General features: G+C 33.5%; 1 protein-coding gene across 23 annotated transcripts in view; it reads left to right on the top strand.

Annotated features, from left to right (window-relative positions):
- The first annotated feature begins 557 nt into the window (after positions 1-557).
- LOC125663760 (neurofilament heavy polypeptide-like) overlaps positions 558-18,450 on the top strand; it is a 36,424-nt gene continuing 18,531 nt past the window's right edge. For 4 of the 23 annotated variants that reach the window (XM_056153098.1, XM_056153097.1, XM_056153095.1 and 1 more), the window contains exons 1-2: positions 13,258-13,448; positions 16,307-16,480. In XM_056153098.1, the coding sequence (XP_056009073.1) occupies positions 13,350-13,448; positions 16,307-16,480 (273 nt within the window). In that variant the 5' untranslated portion in view covers positions 13,258-13,349. Of the gene's footprint in view, positions 638-7,854; positions 7,885-9,060; positions 9,311-10,349; positions 10,690-10,972; positions 11,377-12,454; positions 12,603-13,257; positions 13,449-14,802; positions 14,899-15,934; positions 16,137-16,306; positions 16,481-17,963; positions 18,063-18,450 lie in introns of those variants that run through there. The other 19 variants (XM_048896093.2, XM_048896095.2, XM_048896096.2 and 16 more) reach the window with 16 other exon arrangements.

Here is an 18,450-nt window from a genome sequence, read left to right as displayed (position 1 = left end):
ATAAGACTACAGGTACTGCAGCATGTAAATAATGAACAATATATTGTAATGAATTGATTTTCAAGTGTATATATTTAAAGCCTGTATGTTTGACTTGCTACTAATTCAATTTTTACGGGGAAAATATAACCGAATTTTCCTCAAACAGCATTATCAAAAATATACAAAAATAAAGGAAGTGAAAAATAAAGGAAATCTATAGCATAATGGATTTGATAAAGGATTCTATCAAAACAGTCACTGCCCACATATGTGGATTCAATATTTTCAAACATATGTTTAAATAGAAACAGTTTCATGAAATTGTTAGGCTATGAATACTATTATATCGTTTTAAACAGATATATTGTAAACATTTTGATAATGCTGTTTAGGAAAATTGCAATTTTCTGACGTATGTGCTAATATTGATAATTTTTTAATACTGTAACATATTTATTTTCTCCCTTTCATTTGTTACTAAGATGTATTTTTTGAAAAATCAACAATCAATATTATAAGATTGAACCTTGAAGGGTGGAATATTACGAATAATTGATCGTTTGAATTAATGGAGTTTACTGGTTCCCCTTAAACCGGGAACCAGAAAGTGTTGCGAAGCTCAACCAACTGTCGACACTGACCCAGGTGTGAACAGGTGAGTCTCGTTTAATAAATTATAACACTAAAAGTGCGAGTCACTCGTGAACGAAAAATGAATTTCATGAAATTTTAAAGCATGAACTGCCTATAAATTTGGATTATTAATTTATTATCATTATGAATACTAATCAACTTGGCACCAGGTGAACTCGTCACCAATTTATATGAATTCGGCATCTGGTCAATTCAGCACCTAGTAAACTCGGCACTTGTTTTTATGGATGGATATTATTTATAATGATATGTATAACGGTGTGACCAGAGTTGGACCGAGCATAGCATGAAGTGGTGATTTGCGTGTTCCAATTAGTGACAATCGGTTATATTAACCAGCTGTTAACAGTTGTTCAGTAAAGAAATACTTCAAATAGAAATATTCACTCACTTGTATATATATAATATTTAAGAAATTCATTTGGTGCGGAACGCTCAGTAACATCTAAATATTTAAAGATTTTTTTCATTTGTTGGCTTTATTCATATGAAACTGGAAAGGGGTCCACTGAGGGGATGCTATTAAGCATGTGATCAGGTGATGTTATACATGTAGTTTGCGATTAGATGTTTCGGCACATTTGCATATTATGGATTATCAAAGTGTATTTTAAGTCTTGAAACATGACACACTTGATGGCGCCTCATAATTTAACGTGGGAAGTATTACGCAGTCAACGTAAACACTGCAATGCGATGTCATAAAAACAAATACCAATGAAAGGATGAGACAACTTTGTCTGCTTATTAAAAATGTTTGTGGTACTTTCCAAACAATTTATTTATCTTATCTACAGTTTTTTTTTTATTGAAGTAATTGTAATTATAATTTATATATTTATAGATTTATATTGCGCCCTATCAACATCAGTTCTCTAAAGTGCTTTACAAATGTGAAAGAAAAGATAATATAAAATCGATGTGCACATACATGTGAATAAAATATTCATAGTGTCAGAATTAAAAAGAATTAAAAAGTACTACAGTCTTATATTTTTATTTACAGAAACTCGTGAAATCGTTTATCTATTTAGTTGTATTACTGTTTTCTAACTAAATGTTACAATGATAATTATATACTGCAATTCATTTTGAACAAGTTGAGTGTTAATTTAAATTGCAAATTGCTTGTCAGTCTCGAGTCTTGATTTTTTGGCACTCAAATTTAAAACTTGAATAACAGTTGAAGCAACTTAATTAATCGATTACTGATCGAAACTCATGTGGATTCGTACAAAAAATGTTAAACGGAGAAAGCTGATGATTCGAATAGTTGAACAAAATGGTGTCACCCATACGGCTCTCAAAATTTTCAGTGAACGAATGTAGAGATTATCTCTATTCTTTTACCGATTTTGTCTTACTTTCACATGTGTGTGACCTTTAGAGCCATGCTTTGCAGATGGGCCTTTGGCTTATTCAAGCTTTGATCACTCTGTATGAATAGTAAAAGATGTTTCTAGATTTTTTCTTGATAATTATTATCTGTCTTCAAGGTTTGACAAGCTTACTTTTTTTATCTCTCACATTTTCAAAAAGGGGGCAAAATGAGACTTAGGTTAAAATTAAACTTCCTTTACCTTTGTGGCCCTGGTCAGTCTGCGTTTAACAAAATCATAGTCATTCATATAATCTTTTAATTTCATCAGGTTTTTAGTGTTGACGTGTACATTTATTTGCATATCTAGCTGTTATTCTCTTTAGAAAAGCAAAGAGGCATAATTACCTTATGATGCCATGCACAGTCCACTTCTCTAAATAGAACACATTTAAACAAAACTTGAATATTTCACTGGCTAGTGCTTTCAGCTTTAAAGCAATACAAGCTGTAATTGATGGTATTTTTCAACTATCTAAGAATACACCTATTAACACCCACCAGTATAACTAGTTAATATAATCCTTAAGATCTGATGAAAAATTCAGCAAAATAAATGAGGGAATTGCTTGAGAGCATACCTACAATGAGCATTTCGTATAAACTGCTATATCGTCAGACGCATTTGTCTTATACTCAGACACGGGAACGATGATTCAAGATTGTCGAACATAATTAGGTTGCCGAGACCGAGGTCATACAAAGATGGAAACTGATGTGAGTAAAACAATGTTCACATTTCATTTGTTTTAAGATATCCCATCTTTTCATGAATGACTTTAAGTGTATGGGTGTAGGAAAGTTATAATTACGCAAATGTGCCACTCAAATGAAATTTTGATTTAAGGAATTTTTTTTAAAATTGGCATGTTTCTGACACTTGTGACCCACCAAATCAATGCACATTGCATGGAGATTATGAACAGGAATTACTGTCAGGAAGACAATAATTCATGAATCAACATTTTCTTCTCATTGGACAGGTTTATTGCTTCAGATCCACTGATTCAATGAAAGTCACAAATCGTATGTCATTCTATAATTTGTTCTTTTATTTTTCAATTTATTTACCATCAGTTACAGCTTGAATTGCTTTTATTATTCAACTCTTGTAGAACCAGATCTTTTTTCATCTCTAAAAGAACTCATATAGCAATGGCTTAAATCCAATCTAATTAAAATTAAATCCTTCGATCCGCTCAGCTTCAGAATCCGGTTAATCTGGCACCTGCTTTAATATGAATATTTAAATATTAACATTTCCTTTTTTCTATGTGACTTTTTTTTAATATTGGATGATCAATATAAAGTAAAAATAAATTAATGGATCAAAGCATCTAATTTTTATTAGATTGGCTTAAATCTGATGTTATCTCACTTAGTGAAAGAGAATAAAATATCAACGAGTAAAGCGATTCTTTGACAAAACGATTACGCGTGAAACACATGATTTTCTCTTCATCAGCCAAAAAAAGATGAGGATTACCCATAATGCTTTGAAAAAAATGCCACCATCACTGCGGAACTATTATGTTTTAGCTCACCTGAGCTGAAAGCTCAAGTGAGCTTTTCTGATCACCTGTTGTTTGTCCATCCATCCGCCTGTCTCTCTGTCCGTCTATAAACTTTTTACATTTTCTACTTCTTTTCCTGAACTACTGGGCTAATTTCAACCAAACTTGGCAAAAAGCATCCTTTGATGAATGACTTTCAAGTCTGTTTTGTTCAAATGAAGGGTCATGCCCCCTTCAAAGGGGAGATAATCACAAAATCGCAAAAATAAGGTGGAGTCATTTCAAAATCTTCTTTCCATTAACCACTGAGCCAGAAGAGCTGAAATTCACATGACAGCTTTTTGACATTAGTGCAGATTCAAGTCTGTTAAAACCATGACCCCAGGGGTTAGGATGGGGCCACAATAGGGGATCAAAAATTTACATGCAAATGTATAGGGAAAATCTTCAAAAATCTTCTTAAGAACAACTGGGCCAGGAAAGTACAAATTTACATGAAAGTTTCCTGACATAGTGCAGATTCAAGTTTGTTAAAATCATGGCCTCCGGGGGTAGGTTGGGGCCACAAGAGGGGGTCAAATTTTTACATACAAATATATAGAAAAAATCTTTAAAAATCACTTTCCTAAGAACTACTGGGCTAGAAAAGTTTACATTTACATGAAAACTTCCTGATATAGTGCAAATTCAAGTTTGTAAAAATCATGCCTCCTGGGGGTAGGTTGGGGCCACAATAGGGATCAAAGTACTACATGCAAATATGTAGGGAAAATCTTTAAATATGGGCCAAGTGACTCAGGTGAGCGATGTGACCCAAGGGTGGGCCTCTTGCTTCACCTAAATTTGTTTAATGACACCCCGTGAATTATGTATATGCATGTTTCTTCTGCTTTGAAAAAAAGTTATCGAACCATAGATGGCGTATTACAGGTATTAGTAAGCTCTGCTGCTGGTTATGTAGCACTTTGAAATATACATTTGTATATCGCATCAAGCATTCTAATTAAAATCAGATCTTCTCTAACCATTACACTTCTTCAGTGTAACAGTTAGAGAAGATCTTATTTCAGTTAACTTTCTCCAGTGTAACGGTTAAAGAAGATCAGATTTCAACTAACCTTCTCCAATGTAACGGTTAGAAAAGATGTGATTTTAATTCAATTGTGACATCATGATACACCCAATTTTTCACCAAGCCATCCCCAAATACATACAAACTACCGGAAGCATAATGAAAATGAATTAAATTCACAAGCAAATTATTATAGAATGATTAAATTTTATGTATATATTTAAACAGCTTAGCTATCATCCGTCAATTTTTATCTAAGTGTAATTATTTATTTTTGATTATTTGTCTCTTTCCTTGACTGATGGAAACTTGACATCGTCTGCTGTCAACAACTAGAGCACGCATAGTCTATTAGTGTGTATGTGCAGCTGTAGTTATAGAGGTCTGACGATAGCTAGTACAGAGTAGCATTACAAGTCTTCTCATACCTTTAGCTTCGTAAGTTTTGTTGCTGTTGGTTTGAAAGGGAACATTAAAGTTAGATATGATGTCACAATAAGTTACATTGTTAACTTCAACTGCATCATATTTCTAGCTTAATTGAATATTAGGTGGATCAAATGTCCAAAATCGTGTTGCCAGATGTTAAGGTTCCTCTCTCGTCTCAATGGTCATACTGTAAAACATATTAAAATAACTACCAAAAGATCCCAAGAAATTAGACCAATTTCCGTAAATACTTTTGTCATTTTTGTAGGGGGAATGCTGATTTTTTTTCTTTGACCATCATTATAGAGGGGATACTAGTTATGATTGTTATATGAAACAACAAATTGATTAAATCGGAGAAATCTTGAAAGCAAAAATTGCTTCTGTCTGAAAAACAAAACATTTTTTTCTACCTACCCACCCATACGTCAAAATTAATGGTCAGGAAGGGGCATGCGCAAAAGAAATTTTGACACAGTTTCTTTTTAGATTCTATATACTGGTTATTTTGCTTATTAAATTTCTCTAGCACAATTTGATCCAAAGTGTCAACGTTGGCTTTTTAATTATTCTTTTAGGGTTTTATGAAAATTTAAGCTCTGTTGTTGACAATGATATAGGAAAATATATTAATTGGCCGCTTTTGACCACTGTAGATTTAAGTAATAGTATCCAGAAATAACTCCATGACAGGCCAAAATTAAATAAGTATCACAAGCTCAATGAAAATTCAGAAATGAGACGCAAGGGGGAAATTCAAAGTTCTAACCTGAGCAGTTTTTCCTTCACTCAGGAAAACTATACTGACTCTGTGCATGGGGGAAATTTTACACTAGGATCATCTCTTTCCTCCCACAGTAAAATTTTTTTTATCTGGGCCCATTTTGGGGGGTCTAAGCTAGAGAGGGTAATTACTATGAAGGGGAGACTTTATGTTTTAACACTGTTATTTTGTCCACTGCCTGCATGTTAGTAATTTGAGCTTCGATCACGCAACACATTAATACTGAGTGTATCGAGCAAGACAAGGTTTATACCTGGTTTTTTGTTTTGTTTTGTTCAAGACAACAACATGATGTCTTAATTGTCATCCAAAATGAAATGAATTGCAGAAATTTGCTTAAAATAAATTAATGATGACCCAGAAAAGTATCTGGTGTCTGAAAAGCATCAGGTTAGTCTTTCTGTTTTAGCTCACCTGAGCTGAAAGCTCAAGTGAGCTTTTCTAATTTGCCTGTTGTCCATCGTCTGTCCGTCTGTAAACTTTTTACATTTTCGACTTCATCTCCAGAACCACTGGGCCAATTTCAACCAAACTTGGCCAAAAGCATCCTTGGATGAAAGGCTTTCAATTTTGTTCAAATGAAAGGCCATATCCCTTTCAAAGGGGAGATAATCACAAAAATGCAAAAATAGGGTGGAGTCATTTAAAAATCTTCTCAAGAACCAATGGGCCAGAAGAGCTGAAATTTACATGAAAGCTTCCTGACATAGTGCAGATTCAAGTTTTTAAAATCATGGCCCCCGGGTGTTAGATGGACCACAATAGGGGGTCAAAGTTTTACATACAAATATATAGGGAAAATCTTTAAGAATCTTCTTCTCTAGAACCACTGAGCCAGAAAAGCTGAAATTTACATAAAAGCTTTCTGACATAGTGCAGATTCAAGTTTGTTAAAATCATGGTTCCCGGGGGTAGGATGGGGCCACAAAAGGGTATCAAAGTTTTACATACAAATATATAAGGAAAATCTTTTCAAGAACCATTGGGCCAAAGAAGTTTATATTTATGTGAAAGGTTCCTGACATAGTGATTCAATTTTGTAAAAATCATGGCCCATAGGGGTAGGTTGGAGCCAGAATAGGGATCAAAGTTTTACATGTGAATATATAGGGAAAATCTTTAAATATTGGGCAAGGTGACTCAGGTAAGCAATGTGGCCCATGGGCCTCTTGTTGGTATTTATAGAGGATATTTCTGGCATTTGTAGAGTATGTTTTTAAACACCTTTTATAAACGGGTTGTATCAATGCATGTGTGTGTTGCTACTATTGTATGTTTCTGCAAAATTTATACTCCTTATTATTAAATTTCATGGCACTTGTTATACATTACTTTCCATTCAATTTATAAGTATTTTACATCACATATTATGGAAATAGGTTAAAAGTTGCAAATTGAACATGTCGAATAATAGAAATTGTATATTTTGACTATAAGAACTAGACAGGCATATTTTTTCTGAAATAATCATAAAAAACATATATAAGAATGTTATTGATGTCATTCAAATTATACAGTACGTACGTGTTAATGGTATCATTGTAGTCACGCAATGTTTGTTACTAGAATTAATGGTAAATATAAAGGTGATGGTGTACTTGTTTTTCAGAATTCAAATAATAGTTAACTGTGTGTGTGTGTGTGTGTGTGTGTGTGTGTGTGTATATATATATATATATATAAAGCACTGAAGAACCAACAACATTCAGTATCCAAAACTGTCGGATCTATATTAAATTATTAAATAGATACAATGGTCAGGAAAAATAATTATATAAAGCACTAGAATGACCAACGACATGAACAATTGGAATTGTCAAATTTTCGGGACAACCTGTCCCTTCGTCAGGACGTGAAAGGATTACATTATGGAGAAAACACAAACATAATTAACAATAAGCACTAAAGCTACACTACAAAACTAGCTAAACACTTTTCCAGTGGATTACATGTTGCAGGCTTTGTTATTAACTCAAAAAAGAATAACAATCAGGGTGTCTGGTCACCGTGGTATCAGTCGGTAAAGTGTGAAATTAATTAATGGAAGAACTAACTAATGACCGATCAAAAGGTAAAACAATTAATTCGTACATCGTGGTATTCTCCCCTAGATCAAACTATTGAAAATCTAAATTTCAGATAATAGTAAATGAAATTGGCGTAATGTCTAAGCTATTGGTTACTTGTAAAAAACTAAAAATGGAACTTGTTGATGATGAGTGCCAACGACGTTGGCAGTGCTGGTACTGCTATGCATCCAGTTGGTGAAGCAAGGCGATGTATCATTGGTAATATGAGGCGGTACGCAGATATCTTAAGAGAAATAAAGTTACGAGAAATAAACCGTTGTCTTTTATCAGAGGGAGAATAACATTGTTATATCAGGAATAGGTTTAGCCAATGTTCATTCTGGCAAAGTCAATCATTTTGTTCATGCCGTTAGGACAGAATGACTTTAGTCTGTGCATCCAGAATTTTTCTTTTTTCTTTCTATCTGTGGCGCTAATAACAAAGCCTGTAACATGTAATCCGCTGGAAAAGTGTTTAGCTAGTTTTGTAGTGTAGCTTTAGTGCTTATTGTTAATTATATTTGTGTTTTCTCCATAATGTAATCCTTTCGCGTCCTGACGAAGGGACAGGTTGTCCCGAAAATTTGACAATTCCAATTGTTCATGTCGTTGGTCATTCTAGTGCTTTATATATATATAGATATATATATATATATATATATATATATATATCACTCCCGTACAGTGAAATATGAGATAAAACAGTTCTGACATTTTAGAGTGAAAATGCACACACTAAGGGGCTGCTCATAGCAGGAATTTTAAAATGTGGAAGTACATGTATATAACTGAGAATTCAAATGGTTTAGAAGTAAAGGTTTTTAATGGATTACACAAGTAATATTTAAGAATTATGATAGAATTTTATATGTATATAATACATTGTGTATTGAATCATATGGACTCTTACAAAAGGAAGGAAATTGATTGGTTGCCAATTAAAGTGTTGACATCACAAGATAAAAAAAAAAATAGTGGCCATTGGGTCACAAATTTTGAGTAGTGCACACACAACTAGTTGCATGCATAACAATTGGTTTTAAGTATTTTTTAAGACATATGTGTTGTACCATGAGTGTACATTTTATGTAACATGTGGTCTAGAAACATATGCCTCTTAAAGTGAAGTGCTTCAGGATTCCTTGTTTTTTATTTCTGAAATTTAATACTGAAATACTTTGTAAATATCCAAAGTGTGCTTATAATTATTTCATGGCTTATCTGGGTTTGACTTCTTTCGATCAAACAGAGATTGAGATGGTGGTGTATAAGTGCAGAGAACATTGATCTATTTTATAGATAAGTCTGTCTGCTGTATGAGGTTGCAGAAGATAAAAACATGAACAAATCAATTTTTCCTTCTCATTTCTAAGATGATATGCCAATTGTTTGCATTCACTCCCAAGGATTTTAAAGTTAGTACTGAAAGTAAGTAGCTTCTTCTGTGTGCACATCTGGGAGTATTATTGATTTTAATTTTTAATGACTCTGTTATTTACAGGTGAAAATATAAACTTTCATTAGTTTTGTCGCAGCAGAGTCTGTATTGCATGTTTCTGTTTATATGGGATTGAATGTTCTGATTTTCAAACGTGGTCATGATAAAGGGGGAAAAGAATAGATTGACTTGATTTAGATCATTTTCATTGGTAATGTGTATACTACACCACTAATATTGGCATTGTTAACCGTTACTATATTATTGAATAGTATATATAGTATATACCATGTAAGCTATAGTCAGCTATGACATTTGGATGTTTGGTGTTTTGTAACAGCTGAAGGAAACAATTAATTTTCCTGTGAGTGTATAGTATATCTTTGCACTGTGTATGCAAATTGCAGAATCATAAACTTTGGTTGAAGAATGAACTCTGGAAGCATAAGTAGGTACGTAATAATATATCTTGTATAAAAACTTAGATCTTGATATTATCAGCTTATGTGAAATATTTAATGAATGTATGTTGAAACGATGGTTGAGAATAGAATTCCACTGCCATAATCCTCAATAGCGGTGGTGGCTGCATTACATCAAATTACCTATATAATTTACCATTTTAAAAACAATTGAGGTTGTAGCATTTTTCCACATTGGTCAAAGTGGGAAAACAAACAAATTAAAAGTTTAATTTAGGCCTGATATATGGTATTAAGCCTATAGGAAATTCTGGAGTGTTTTGTTTATTTTGACCAATTTGCATATGAATGTACATGTATTGGTAAAAAGGTTCAGGTTGTCTCAACTACTGGTTGTGTTTGGAGAGGAATTATAGGTTTTAAGGGCTGCAGGATGACAAATACTCTAATTTCAATTCCAAATAATTCACTTCTGCTACATTTTTTCCGCCCGTCCATTTTTTCCATTTAAATGCTAGCGTTATTCACAGTAAATCTATTTTAAATTTGCTGAGATAAGACTGCCTGGATAAATAAGTCTTGAGAAACTTTTTATGTATTCTGCATTGTGTCAATATTAAATGCCGAGATGTGTACACACAGAAAAAAACGTATATTCTGCTTTAACTTAAATTTCCGAAGGTTAAATTCTTCTGTGACAATTGCCTGGTCTGTCTGCAGGGGTATCCTGTAACGAATCGTGTAATGCATGTAGGGTGGGTAAAATAGTAGAGGATATATTTGGATACACTATAGTACATTTATAGTGTTTGTGGAAGTGATTGGATCCTGTATTTTGTGTAGTAGTAATAGTCATCATTGGAGTGGCAAATACCGTATTACACGAATCTACTTACGTGTTTTAATGCGTGGTCAAAATAACGAGGATCAATACTAATTATCATAAGGTAATATTTTATTTATCATCTGATTTATGTTTGTATTTGACAGAAGAAATTCAATGACTGGGATTCTAAGATCCATACAGCAGTGTCATTAGGCTGCTAATCTACCTGTATAAACTATAATACATGATGTACCTGGCACTGCTATTCCATGCAGCTGGTCTTTGTTTTTTATAGCTTTCAGTCATTTAATGTGCATGTCTATCTTCCTTTCTTTCCCTCACTACTTCCCCCCTCTCTCACCCCCCCCCCCTATCTCTCTCTCTTCATGTGGCATTAAATGTGAATATCTTATGACAGAAAAGAGAAGGATTTAGATGTTTAGATGAAATACATTAATTACCCTTTGGGAAGTTAGAGGAGATATAGAGACAGCTTTATCAATATCATCTAAGTATGATCAGGAATTTAAATGCTTCAAAGTCACAGTTATGTCATCATCTCATTGTTGGCATACCTTTAAAGCCCCCTGACCTTCAGTCTTGTTTTATTCAAGTATTGTCATTCAGAAATCACTCAGATCCGGGTTGTATAATTAGAACCGACTCTTCTTAATCTTTTTGGAGAAACCTTTTTAAATGTACTACTGTGATGTCTCAGCAAAGGGGATAGTGTGTATACTCTGACATTTTGAGGAGAAAAAGTTAAACGGATTAACTGGTTAATGGTGTAACAACAACAATAAAATATGTAAGTGTATTAATATATTGAATGTAGCTAATTGTTTTATGTAAGTCATTTGGATAGTCACAAAGAAGTGTGTTATTAAGGGAAATAACTCTTGTTTATAATTCAATATACGCTTCCAAGTAAATGCGTTAATTTGCTTGGTGCAGAGTTTGTAATTATGAGTTTACAAATATATCACTATAGTAGTTAGAAGAACAGGACTGTTTTATAGAAACCCATACTCTCAACTCACAATAGGAAAGTTGTTTAACTGTTAAATGTTGAATTTGACATATGGCACTGATTTGAGAGTTATTTCCCTTTGTAAGACAATTACCATATTAGGACATATATGAGCTTCAATATTAGTCTATATACATGACTCACTTTAAAAAAATGAATTTTTCATGTCTGCTGATCAATCAAATGCACTAATATGTACTCAAATACAGTGTAATTTTTTTGCCTATATAAAGATTTAAATGTTGTAAGGCTTTTATTGCTTATTCAATACTTTTAAAGGTTTGCGTTGCCTTACACAAATTTAGACAGGTTTGTTTTCTTAAACTCTTGCTTATTGGAATATTGATTTTCACATGTGTTTGGAATAAACATTAGCCATAAGCAAGGTATGCCTTGTAGAATTTTCTCAGTATCTTAGCTTAAATACGGCCTGCATACTTTTATTTCTTGAAAACATAGATTATCATGAATTCACTTGCTTTCTGTAGTAATCTAAACAGAGCTGTTTGATTATTTATCATTCCATGCACTTTACAGTAAAGCCCCAAGGTTCTGCACCAACTTCAACTGAACTTTTTTTTCCCTTTCCCATCAATTTTGTCAGTTCTGTTATATTTCTATGTACAGCATTACTCAATCTATGTTAGCCAGTGTTTCGTTTTTTCTGACCTTATAAGAGCAATGTACATACGTAGGTAATATGTACAAATATGTGTAACTGGTGACAATACTCTGGTCTGACAGGTAAATGGAGGTTACCTGTATCAGATTTTATCAGTTGGGTCTAATGGAGAGAATACTTTAGCTGGGATTGATATGATTTATACTGAGCTGACGATTAAATTCTTTATATCAGAGATGTGTAGTGACTGGATTTCCCTGGTTGAGCTGATTGATATAAAAAGAAAGTGATTGTATCCTTTACTGACATCTCCATTGAGTGGTGACTGCTCCTCGTAAGTGTTCAGTGTGATACTGAGAGGGGATTCATTCAGAAAGCACATGTAAGTGAACTGTTTAGCTATATATTATTTGTGTGTTTTGAAATTGTTTTTGGCTACAGTTCTTTCCTTCAGCTTAAACTGGAAGATAGTGTCTCAACTTTTAATGTTTTTAGGTATTTCTGACATTTTATCTGGTTTCCATGGAGAAAAGAGCTTTAGATGCAGCATTCTTTTAAGGTGCTTTATTATGAAGGGGGCGGGGGGGGGGGGGGGGGGGGGGAATCATGGAGAATGCATAGCTGACACATGTAGGAATCACTTTGTTTACTGTCTGCCCATCCATCTTGCATAAATATATAGTTGAATATACATTTACATCTTGAAACTGATGAGAATATTCATAAAGAGGGAGAGGGGATATAAAGGTCACTTTGAAGTTCAAGGTCACAGCAGTGATATGAGATCTAAACTTGTTTATTCATAGTACCAGCAGTATGTAGAGTTTGGCATAATTTACCTTGATCCTTGATAAAATTTATTAGAAATAAAGTGCATCATGTATCGTACAGCTTCACACCTAGTTATAGGTATGCATATTATATAGAGAATAATAACACTGCCTTAATTTCCTCCCTCTCTATTTATATACATGGAGTGAGCTCAGTAATCATAATAAGAAGTAGGAAACAAAACATCCTTGATATTCATATAATATACAAGTATTTCCTGTAGAGTACATGTAAAAAATGAATTTACTTGTATAAACAAATGTCTGAGCTACTGTAGGTATATTTTCTTCATCTGAATATGATGGAAAAGACGATCCAGACTACTGTTTCCCCATCCCAGGGCGTGGGGGACAGTGTAATAGAACTGAGAGGGGGATCTAAAATCACAGTGGGAGTAGTAAGTGTTCAGAAAGCATTAATTGTTACAATTGTTGATATATCGTTACTGATTAAATCGCAGGAAGCTGTCATTCGTCTGACAGGTCTGAGTGCATTTTATAAAGTATTGCATGTCTCTGAAAAAGAAATCAATTTTATGTTTAAGCAGTATCTGGAGTTCGATGTATAAACGAAGCTTTTCTCTCTAATTAAAATAATCGGTTTGCAATGATTGACCTGCACTTTTGATCATCAATTTCATGTTGCAAGCTGGTGTCATATTTTGAAGTAAATCTTACTAGTAAAGCATAATATATGAAATCTATAACATTAGTTCATGATTTGATATACAGTGAATATAGTAACTGTAAATGCAGTACATGTAAATATGAACTGAGGTCAGCGACTGCAATGGTTAGAGTTAGGAATATACCAATATATACAATAATACATTCAGTGGGATGAACACAATATCATTACATAATTGTATATGATAGGTGACCTGCTGAACTTTGTATAATGTAAGATGGAGGACCTGCTGAAGTATTTGTATAATAACTATATGATAGAGGAAAGTTAATTGATACTATTAAAATGAATGGAGATGTGTAAAATTGTATATTAAAAAAAAAAGAAGTATTTTGATGTTGAAAAAAATATCCTGGGTTTTAACATCTTTCATTCATACTATATGTTCTTGGTTACTGAGAAATCTAATTTAGTAACTTCAGAAGTTCACTGAAAGCCATTAAACTGGATTAATTGCTGTGTGTGCAGTCTGTGACCATGAAAAGAAGACTGATCAATTGAATACTGGGTAGTGACAGGATGGTGTACTGCACATTTATAGACTCAGTGATAAATTTATATTCATTAAGACAGCTTAATTTGCACTGATTTGTTTTATGGGCAGGTAAAAAGGTAAATGCTATTATTATTTCTGTGTATAGCTGTCAGTAGCAGACTATTTGATGAGTAGTCTGCGGTGTGACTTGTCTAGGAGTTTTATGGTAGGTCTAATTTCTTTTTTCCTGTCGAGTGACTTTGTCTGTCCGCGGGTGAGATGTATATCTATTCATGTCATACAGTGGGGCTGATTTGGTATTTTATAGATAATAATGCAGTTAACACTGTACATATTGTATAGGCTTTCAGTTCCTCTTGATTCGACCAGAGTTAAAAAAGTTCCTCTAACCTTGTACCATTTACACATGGAGCATGCTGAAATAACTCTTGAATATCTTCATAGTAAATATGTTTTTAGTGAAGTCTGAGCATTTCTCTCCTGAGTTGAAACACACAGATTACTGTCAAGGTAGACTTGCTCAAGTCTCTATGTTTAATTATCAGTGCTCTCTTTAATACCTTTTTAGGGGCCTCAATCCATGGTCGAGTAGTAAGAGCATTGCGCTCAAAATCACACGGCCTCTCACCTCTGGTCGGTGTGGATTCGAATCCCGCTCATGCCGGTAAGTGAGAAAGTTTCCCAGTTTACTTGCGGGAGGTCGGTGATCTCTTCCCAGGTACATTGTATCCCTCTCTTCCACCAATAAAAACTAGGTGCACCAGATAACGGAAAATTGTTGATTGTGGCGGAAAACAGCAAACAATCAATCTTTAATACTTTTTAATGATTCCAAATATAGAAGTATGGTAGAGAGCAGATATTTGGACGAAATGATGAAGTAATAAAAACAACATAGAGACTTGAGCAAGTCTAGAGTCCAAGCGACCATTGACGTTGATATTTTTCTGAGTTGGTTCGCTGTTAGTTTCCTCCTTACTGTCCTGATGACATACTACCTATTATCTCTATGTTTTATTACTGGAGATATTTGCTTGTATTTGTCATGTGATTGTCTTATGTATGTTGGGAGAGGGGTGGGGGGGGGGGGGGTGTTACATTGTCTAGCTAGAGAATTGCAGTGATTGCCAGAGTTCAATAACATTGTAATATATTTCACAGATGGTGCATCTTGTCTTTTTTCATCTGTCATCTTTTATGATTTTTCATCTGTCATCTTTTATGATTTTTCATCTGTCATCTTTTATGAGTTACTGCTGTTGTTGCAGTTGCTGAAGTTGATTGATATTAAAGTATTGTTGATATCATAAAACTTTTGTGATTAGTGAACCACATTTCCTCAGACATGCACATGATACCTGTTGTAAGAGCAACCTTCGAGCAAAACACTGCGTTGAAGGTCAAATTTGACACTGTTCGTGAAATTCTTTTTCAGACTTCAAACTTACAAGTGTACATGATATTGAAAATTTTATATTAATACAAACATTGTTACCTGCAGATTACATATCATAAAACAATTAAAATTATTGCATCCACCAGGTTTGATAACAGAATTCAGCTGAATGTGGATGCAGGTTACATTGAAGGCTTTCATTAGTGGCTATATTATAGTATTTTTATATGTATGCCATTGTTGACTCATTGGACAATTTTATACATGATATGACGTGTCCTAGACACTGGTAAATCAATATTATTCTTAACAAACGGATGAGGGAGAAGTGAAGTGGTTGTTACTGTAACTTTCAATTATAGCAGTGGCGTAACTCTTTAAATTGCACTGCTTTCAAGAGTCTTGCTTGAGTGATTTCTGGTTTGAGGAGGTGTGGACGATTTTAATTATGGTCTGTCAACAATTTCATTAATCGTGGATCCTATTTCCCTTCTGCACATAATGAGGTAAAATGTATCTGACACTGATGGTGTGAATAAGAATTTTCTTGTGTATTGATGGACAAGGAAACGTGGGATTTGTGATAGTGAGGAGATCAATAAAGAAACTGTTTATAACCCTGGTGAATCACTGGGCTATCCACGCTTTTATTTGTTTGGATTTTCTTTTTTATCAGAGAGAAAAGAACAGTGCACTACAGTCAGCCTCTTCAGTAGCTGTAGACCTTGAATTCCAAGGTCAAGGTCATTCACCAAGGTCACATGAGACCAGTGTGTGTTTTTATACTCGAAGTGCCACCAAGTTAAGGATATTGAAGATGACTGAGCAGCGCAGAACTCATCTAAATCGGGTAAACTTGTTATCCACAATTGGAAAGTTTTATATATATATATGTTTACTTTCGAATTCATTAACTCAGTTTTTAGTGAACTACTTTGCACAGAATGTGTATATGTATGTATGTACATATACATATGTATATATGTACATGTACATATACGTGTATATTTACATCTACACAAGATTTTCTGTAGATACATCCTGTATTTGTTTTGGCTAGATGTATAATGCTTATACTTTGAGACAATGCCAAACCACCAACAGTGTGGTCATGTGTGAAATGACAAAACATTGAAAATTACACTGGTGTCAATTTTCTTTAATGTGAAGTATTTGTTTGCTGTTTTAAGCAAGAAATATAAACAAAAGTAAAAGCTCACTGTAAATTTTCGTTAACATTTTCTAGTGAATTATCATCCAAACCCCATAGAAGCAAACTTCAGACTTTTCTGCAAATCAAAAAATCACATGACATCTGATTTAGCTGTTCCATCAACACTTGATTTATCTGTTCCATCAAGTGTTTTCACTTTACATAACATGGTCATGTGTAAATTATAGACCTAAAAAATGCATTCTACAGTCAGTTTAGTTGATGTTGATGTAAATATGACTGATGAAATGTGGTTTTTGTGTTCATTATTGGGGGAGAGGACTGTCATCAGCATTGTCATCAGCATTATAGGAAATTTTTACTTACATGCGTCATTTAATTTTCCTACAATACTGGTGTCCATTATATTCCACAACAATGACAACAAAACCACACTTCATTGTTCAAATATCTATAATATTTGATAGCCATATTATGTATAAACTTTGTTTAAAAATATTAGCATATCTCAGCTATATTCATGTATACGCATTTCTCACAAACATTATGTCATAAATTGATCAAAATATTCCCATGTACTGTTTTTGCATTATCTTTGTATCACTTATTAATCACTCAAGTAAATATGTTGTTTATGAAGAACAACATACAGATAAAGAGATCTCTGGGCATGTAAAGGTGTGCATCATGCATGAAGAAAAACTGATGACAGTGACAGTTCTAACTATGCAATGATCAGTTTACATCACATAAACTACCAAAACCGGCAAAGTGACATTTTGTTTTTATCAAAGAATAGAAGCATGGACCTCTTATTTCAGAATAAAATTATTTGTGGTTTATTATGATGTACCACATTTGAAAATTTGAATAGAATGTCTTTAAAAGATAATGTTTGAAAATCAGCCCTTTTGTATCACATCTACATGAAAGAGTAGATGCAATTCATTTTCTTCTATGATGCATTAAAACATTATACCTGTACGTATTGTTGATTTAGGAATTTGTATTTGATCATCACGGAGAATCTCGTTCCATGTCCTCAGGAATTATAGAGATGAAGGGATGGTTGTTATCGCTGTATTGATATAAGTTTGAAATAATTCAGAGTTTATAGTTTCAATGCATGACTGCATGGTCTATGTCCTGTTTTGTCCAGAGCATGGAAAAAAGTTTCGAAGATTTACTGACAGGGCTAGATGATGACCTTGAGCCAGATATAGATGACATCTTCACAAACTATGATCATCTGCCAGAGGTTTGTCGTCTTATTACACAGGGGCCAGTCATTGGCTAGTGGAATTTCTATTCTTGACACAGATTGGTTAGGTTTGATATCATTTCACAGAGTTCCACCTTGTAATAACCCACCAATGAAAGTCGATGTCTCTTCAATTAGTCGATGTTTAACAGCTGAGAAGTCTGTTATTTAAAAAAATCAAGCTTTTTTGATTGCTTCTTAGTATTATAGTAGATTTGTGAATCCTTTCACCTTAATCATTATAATTATGGTAAATTTTTTGTTTTCTAACTAATATCTGTGTACAATATGCATTTAGATATATATCTTAAAATTGACAAACTGATATATTCTTGTAGAAAGCATATAATTCCGTATATTCGCACAGATAGTTTTATTGCTCCCA

Source organism: Ostrea edulis, chromosome 1, assembly GCF_947568905.1.
Source record: "Ostrea edulis chromosome 1, xbOstEdul1.1, whole genome shotgun sequence".
NCBI classification, from domain to species: Eukaryota; Metazoa; Mollusca; class Bivalvia; order Ostreida; family Ostreidae; genus Ostrea; species Ostrea edulis.
The sequence above is the reverse complement of the archived record's forward strand: the minus strand, read 5'-3'. Positions and strand labels throughout refer to the sequence as shown.